At 37.2% G+C, this 7,366-nt stretch overlaps 1 protein-coding gene and 1 non-coding gene across 2 annotated transcripts; one reads left to right on the top strand and one right to left on the bottom strand.

The window, feature by feature from the left end:
* Nucleotides 1–601: 601 nt before the first annotated feature.
* On the bottom strand, nucleotides 602–1,858 carry LOC108487939 (uncharacterized). Its single transcript, XM_017792273.1, has 3 exons — nucleotides 1,574–1,858; nucleotides 1,104–1,308; nucleotides 602–975 (listed from the first exon to the last, which is right to left on the bottom strand). Exons 1-3 carry the CDS (start codon nucleotides 1,856–1,858, stop codon nucleotides 602–604), a joined length of 864 nt encoding a protein of 287 aa, XP_017647762.1.
* A 615-nt stretch (nucleotides 1,859–2,473) lies between these two features.
* On the top strand, nucleotides 2,474–2,580 carry LOC128294683 (small nucleolar RNA R71). The gene has a single exon (XR_008284990.1). It is a non-coding gene; the product is annotated as a small nucleolar RNA R71 (small nucleolar RNA).
* The last annotated feature ends 4,786 nt before the right edge of the window (nucleotides 2,581–7,366 follow it).

Genomic DNA, 7,366 nt, shown 5'->3' with positions numbered 1-7,366 from the left:
GGTTGTACCCTGAGTATCCATTGAGAAAACAGTAGTAATCTCGCCTCGCGAGTCTATCCAGCATCTGGTCTAAGAACGGCAAAGGGAAGTGATCCTTCCTAGTTGCCTTGTTTAGCTTCCGGTAATCGATGCAGATTCTCCATCCCGTAACTGTTCTAGTCGGTATCAACTCGTTATTCTCGGTACCTATGACCGTGATACCTCCTTTCTTTGCTACGCACTGGACCAGACTTACCCATGAACTGTCTGAGATAGGGTAAATGATACCCGCATCTAACTACTTGATAATCTCTTTTTTCACTACGTCCTTTATGATGGGGTTCAGCCTTCGTTGTCCATCGATCATCCCTTTTTCACCATCTTCTAGAATGATCTTGTGCATGCATACAGATGGACTAATACCGTGAATATCGGCTATGGTCTATCTGATAGCCTTCTTAAATTGTTTTAGAACTAATATAAGTTTCTCTTCTTGCTCAGTAGTTAACTCTGCTAAAATAATCACAGGCAGAGTAGAATCGTCACCTAAATAAACATATTTTAAATGAGAAGGTAATACCTTGAGTTCTAGTTTAGGTGGCTCCTCGATTGACGCTTTTGGCTATGTGTAATCTCTCTCCTCTAAATCCAAAGATTCAAAACGGGATTGTGGATTAAATCCCTTTTGATTAGCTTCTAGCAGAGCTAAGTTTTCATCCTCCTCTTCATCACTTGGAGGGTCTGATGTCAAAATTCTTTCCAGAGGATCCTCAACAGAGTTGAGTTCCTTCTCCACTATTAAATCCTCTAAGTTGGATACTGCAGAACAATCATCTATTGTTTCAGGAAATCGCATTGACTTGAAAATGTTAGATGTTACCTTACCATCCTGAACATGCATAGTAAGTTCGCCCTTCTGGACATCAATAAGTGTCCTTCCAGTTGCTAAGAACGGTCTCCCTAGGATAATTGGTACTTCTTTATCTGCTTCGAAATCTAAAATTACAAAATCAGCAGGAAAGATAAACTTATCTACACGTACCAATACTCCTTGATTTTTTCTTCTGGATGTGCTAAGGATCGATCTGCTAGCTGAAGTGTAACCGTAGTAGGTCGAACTTCACCTATCCCCAACTTCTTAAATATCGACATAGGCACCAAGTTGATACTTGCGCCCAAGTCACATAGTGCCTTACCAAAATAAGCTGCACCAATGTTGCATGGAATGGTAAAACACCCAGGATCCTTCAGCTTAGGGGGTAATTTGTCTTGAAGATTTTCACTGCATTCCTTTATCAAAGCTACCGTCTCAAATTCTCCAAGCCTTCTCTTCTCGGATAGGATATCTTTCATGAATTTTATGTAATTTGGCATTTGTTCAAGTGCTTCAACCAACGGGATGTTGATATGAAGTTGCTTGAGTACATCAAGGAACTTCTTGAATTGGACATCCTATTTTTGCTTCTGGAGTCTTTGAGGGTAAGGTAGTGGAGGTTTATATACTGGAGTTGGTACTGGTTGATTTGTCTTTTGGCGGCAATTCTGCTGCTAACGGAATGGTTGGCTGATCAGAATTGGCTGATTCTTAGGTTACCTTTTCAGGTATTACAGGTTCTAGTTCTAGTGGAATAGGAACTCCAACACTTGGTTGAACTTCTTCCGAATCTTGAGCTTCAGCATGCTCCTTTTCAGCTTCAATGATGTTGGGCTCTACCATTTTTCTGCTCCTCAATGTTAGTGCTTTACAATGCTCCTTCCCTGGATTTCTCAGATTTTTTGTATCACTAGGAAGAGCACCTTGTGGATAGTTCCTAAGTTCAGTAGCAAGCTGGCCCACTTGATTCTCTAAATTCCTTAGAGTGGCGTCATTCTTCGCCATGTATGCCTTCAATAAATTCTTTAAGCTATTGGATGATTCAGCCTGAACTGGTTTCTGAACTTACTATGAAAAACTAGGCTGCTGGGTTGGTCTAGGTTGGGCATAGTTGTTACTACCTCTAGCCCTTTGGTTACTCCAGGAAAGATTGGGTGATTTCGCCATGATGGGTTGTAAAAGTTGGATTGCAGCCCTTGCCTTCCTCGGTTCTGGTTCTAATTACCTATGTAGTACATGGATTATAGGTTTGACGGACATTCTTCAAACACATGTCCTTCCCCACAATAGACACAGGCTATATTCTCATATTGGTTAGGTGGTTGAGCTGCAAAACTATTAGACCCATTAGTGGTAAGATTCTTTAACATTGAAGATATCGAAGATACCTGGGATGCAAGTGAAGTGAGAGCGTCCACTTCATGGATTCCAGCAACTCGTCTTCCTAACGTTGCTCGATTGGTTGGCCACTGATAATTGTTATTGGTGATCCTCTCGATGATTTCATAAGCCTCATTGTAAGACTTAGATAAGATAGTACCGTTAGCAAAAGCATCTACTACCATCCTTGTGTGAGCGTTGAGACCATTGTAAAATGTCTCAAGTTGGATGCAATGCGGAATTCCGTGATGAGGGCACTTTCGTAATAACTCTTTGAATCTTTCCCATGCCTCATACAAGGACTCATCATCCATTTGTTGGAAAGCAGTAATCTCATTTCTCAGCTTAGCAATCTTGTTAGGCGGGAAATACTTCACAAGAAATCTCTCTACTAACCCTTGCCATGTAGAAATCGAGTTTGGTGGTAGTGAGTTTAACCAAGCTCAAGCTCTGTCTCTCAGCGAGTACGGGAACAATTTTAATCGTAATGCATCTTTGGGTACTCCGGCTAGCTTGAAAGAGTCGTTCACCTCCATAAACAGTCTTAAATGAAGATGAGGATCTTCAGTAGGCATTCCACTGAATTGGCCCACTGTCTGAAGCATCTGGAACATGATTGGCTTCAGCTCAAATTATCGTGCCTCAATCTCAGGTCTTCTAATACTTGGATTAAGGTCATTAAAAATTGGCACGGCATATTGTCGTAAAGCTCTATCCCTATCATCAGTAATAAGGATAGGATTTTGAGCAAGGTTTGCTTCATTTCTTTGATTGATATTCTCGAAATTCATCTCTTCGGTCCTTCTCTGGTTCGCTTGTCTTCTTTGTTGGCGAAAGGTTCATTCTATTTCAAGGTCCACTGGGAGTAAGTCGATAATTCAGTCAATACTTATAAACACCTGAAATAATCAGAGAAGAATTAATTAAGTAAGTAAAATTGAACAGGAAAATAAAAGAACCAAAATGTAAAAATAAATTCACAAATAATGTTTTTTTTAAAAACATTCCCCGGCAACGGTGCCAAAAACTTGAAACGGTGGAAATGTGCAAGTGTACACAATCGTAACAAGTAATAAAGTGACAAGTAAATGTCGAGTTATAGTACCCACAGGGACTGTAAAAAGCGATATTTATGAAATTAATTAAAACACTTTGGTGAGGTAAAAATGATTTTGGTTTGAAAAGAGTGATTTATAAACGAAGATTTTAAAACTAAGCAAACAATTTAAATAAAATAAAAGAGTTCTAGTGCACGATTTCAATTAAGATTTAATCAAGATGATATAATTGTGTTGGATTAATTATACCTGTTTAACTTAGAAATATTAAATTCGTGCTTACGCTGTTATGAATAAATTCATGGCAACCCAATAATTTGCTAACTTATGAACATATTTACTAATTATAAAATTCCATTTATCTCTTGAACATATCCCTATGCCAATTCAACCGACTAAACAGATTTAATAAAGTAAACATGCTATCGCACATACATACTTATTGAATAAAATTATCTCTCGCATATTCCTATGTCGATTCAACCAATTAATTCAACTTAATAAACATGTAAAAGATTACGTGAAGTAACAAAGTAGCCATACCTTGAAACAATTTAATCACAACAATCTTGCAAGTTATGCAAGGCATATGTATCGCCAAATACAATGCTAATTTAATTTTCAGTTACCTTAGAAGAATTAAACATGCACTGATTAAGTACTGAGTCCATTAATTGCAATTTCAATCCATTTAAACAATTAATTCTTTAGTTATCTAAACAAATATAATGCCAGATAACCTAAGCATGATTTTACTTAATCAAGCATTTCACTGAGGCCTATAACAGCATAAACACTATTTTAATAATTCAAGTAGGAAAAATATAATCAACCCAACATGAATGAAATTCAAGCTAAATTGATTAAAATAACCATTCCAACAAGAATATTTTTCATAGATATGTTCATCATAAAAACGATAGAAATTAAAAAGAAAAGGAACAGAAAGCAAATCCAGTGTTTCTCTGCGGTTCGACTGTTGCTTCGTTCTTAGTCTCCGTTGTCTTCATCGAGCAAGGCTTCTATGAATCCTTGATTTCTGAAAAAATGGCTGAAGAACACCTCTTTCTCAAGAGAGGAAATCGGCACAAGAGGAAGGGAAAATGGGATGGAAAAATGGAGAGGAAACTTGAGAAAAGTGAAGAGAGGATGAGAGAATGTTATGGAATGAGGGATGTTGAGGGATGCTTTGAAATGGGAAGCATAGGGTGGCTTTTATAGCTGAAGAGGACTACTAAAAATATCAAATTCAGCAGCCAAGAGAGCCCTCCCATGGCCGGCCACACACATGGCAAGGTTGAAGCTTTCAACCTTGCTAAAAATTGGTTGGGGCAAATCTACAAAGCCTAAAATAAAGGTGGCGTTTGAATGTAATTTGGAGGTTTTTCAAGGGCCTTTTTGCAAGAATATTTTATCATCTAATTTTCTGATTTGGGTCAGCCAATGGAAGGTTCTGGTCAGCCCAATTAGTGGCTGATTCGGCTCACTTCATTCGGTTCAACCAGTGCAGTTCACTAGGCCCTTTCTTCATAATTAATTAAAATTAATTCATTTAACCTAAATTAAATAGGAAATAAATTAAAATTAATTTAATTATGAATTAATACACATTTCTAGACCATCTTGTGCTGGAAATTAATTGCCCTTGATACTTCAAATTGCTCTCGGTTTTGTTCTTCTCGAAGTGTTCACCGGGCTCTTTTTCTCCAATTGTGTAATTCTGTCAAAAATAACCAAATTTAATCAAAATTAACTATAAAATTAATTAAAATTCATAATGTTCATGTTTTTAACATAAGTTAATTATTTTATATTATTTAATTATTTTTTTGACAAGAATTTAACCGAATTTGCATGAATTTAAGTAAAATTGGGTATGAAAAAGTATATAAATTTTTTTGTTTCCAAGGCCCTAAAAATAACTTAGAAGCAATTAACGACCAATTTGAAACAATATGGAAAGTTTGGGAAAATCACAAAAATTTGGGACTAGGGGTCACACAGCCGTGTACCTCATATGATTGAGGCACACACCTATGTCTCAGGCCGTGTAACCTTTGAACTAAGGACACACGACCATGTCTCAGCCCTTGTCCTCACCCGTGTAACTCTCTGAGTAGGGCCACACGGTCATGTAACATGCCCATGTGCGAGGCTGTATAACTTTTGAAATAGCCCCACATGCTTGTGTGTTAGGCCATGTGCTAGGCCGTGTAACTCCCTGACTTGCATACATAAGACCCTTCAGGAGACACATGATCGTGTCGCCAAGCCGTGTGTCGCACATGGATGAGTCACACGCCTGTGTCTCAGGCCGTGTGGACCTAAAATTCACCTAAAACAAGCCATTCCAACACTATTTCATGCATAATCATTTAAACCAATTATGCACTCTTACAAAGCATCAAACCATACCAATACATACATAGGTATATGCCATTTCAAACATCTTAAATCAACTAACCAATGTGCCCTCCAAAGACATCACATTTACATCCAAACATCATCTATCTAACTGTGAAAAATAAAATAGAATAAAATAAATAAAAATAAAGAACACATAAATTTTACGTGGAAACCCTTTCGGGAAAAAAACCACGGGCAGAGGAGAAGAAAATTCACTATGTCGAAAAATTTTTACTCAAATACAAGAGGAATAGACTATGTCTATTTATAGGCTTGCAAAGCCATATTCTAGTAGGATTGAAACACCTTATCCTAATCAATATAAAATAGATGGAGTTTAATAAGGTTTAAAACCTTATTCTAAAATAAAATAAAAGAAGTCTAGTTCTATATGGATTTTACTTTTATTTTATTTTCCATCGTATTTTATTTAAATAAGAATTTGGGTCACTTAATTCTAACAATCTCCACCTTGACACAAATTCTCAATGAACAAGTTCTTCATCACGAACTTTCAATAAACAAGTTCTTCACCTCTTCCAAAAACCCTTAAGGGTTTAACTTCAACAATGAACACCAGCCAAGTCTAAGCAATGCTCAAACTTGGTTATAGGAAGTGACTTAGTCATCATATCTGCAGGATTTTCATGAGTGCTAATTTTGCTCACAACAATATCACCACGAGCAATAATATCACGAACAAAATGATACCGAATATCAATGTGTTTTGTTCTCTCATGAAACATTTGATCTTTTGTAAGAAAGATGGCACTGATCGTCACAAAATACTGTGCTGATTTGAAGGTCTTCATTGAGTTCACTAAATAGTCCCTTCAACCAAATAGCTTCTTTACAAGCCTCAGTAATCGCCATGTACTCAGCTTCAGTGGTAGACAAAGCGACTGTAGTTTGCAAAGTGGCTTTCCAACTAATTGCACAACCTCCGATTGTAAAGACGTAACCTGTGAGAGATCTTCTTCTATCAAGGTCTCCAGCAAAATCAGCATCAACATACCCTATAACTCCATCTTTAGTTCTTCCAAACTGTAAGCAAACATTAGTAGTGCCTCGTAAGTATCTTAAAATCCACTGAACTACTTTCCAGTGTTCTTTACCAGGATTCGCCATGTATCTGCTAACTGCACTGACTGCATATGATAAATCTGGACGTGAACAAACCATAGCATACATGAGAGATCCCATCTGCACTAGAGTATGGAACATGTGACATGTACTCAATCTCATTATCGATTGAGGAGATAAGGCCGATGAAAGTCCGAAATGGCTGCTAAAGGAGTACTAATAGGCTTAGCACTCTGCATATTGAACTCGCAAAGAACTTTCTCAATGTACCCTTCCGACTTAGGTACAATTTACTTGCTTTTCTATCTCCGAGAATCTCCATACCAAGTATCTTCTTTGCTGGTCCTAAATCTTTCATCTCAAATTCTTCACTTAGTTGGGCTTTAACCTTTCTTATCTCTCTTTATCTTTTGTCGCTATCAACATGTCATCAACATAAAGAAGTAGATACACAAAAGAACCATCACTGCATTTTTCTTAAAGTAGACACAACTGTCAAAACTACTTCTTTTGAAATCATGAGAAGTCATAAAGGAATCAAACCTCTTGTACCACTGTCTTGGTGATCTGTTTCAAACCGTAAAGG

This window comes from Gossypium arboreum, chromosome 6, assembly GCF_025698485.1.
Source record: "Gossypium arboreum isolate Shixiya-1 chromosome 6, ASM2569848v2, whole genome shotgun sequence".
In the NCBI taxonomy this organism is placed as follows: domain Eukaryota; kingdom Viridiplantae; phylum Streptophyta; class Magnoliopsida; order Malvales; family Malvaceae; genus Gossypium; species Gossypium arboreum.
Note: the sequence above shows the minus strand (reverse complement) of the source record. Positions and strands in the feature narration are given on the sequence as shown.

Coding starts and splice junctions, on each gene's coding strand:
- LOC108487939 (XM_017792273.1), bottom strand. CDS start 1,858: ATGGCGAAGAATGACGCCACTCTAAGGAATTTAGAGAATCAAGTGGGC. Junction 1,309..1,573: donor AACCTGTAATACCTGAAAAG/GTAACCTAAGAA, acceptor CTATCCGAGAAG/AGAAGGCTTGGAGAATTTGA. Junction 976..1,103: donor ATTTAAGAAGTTGGGGATAG/GTGAAGTTCGAC, acceptor TTGTAATTTTAG/ATTTCGAAGCAGATAAAGAA.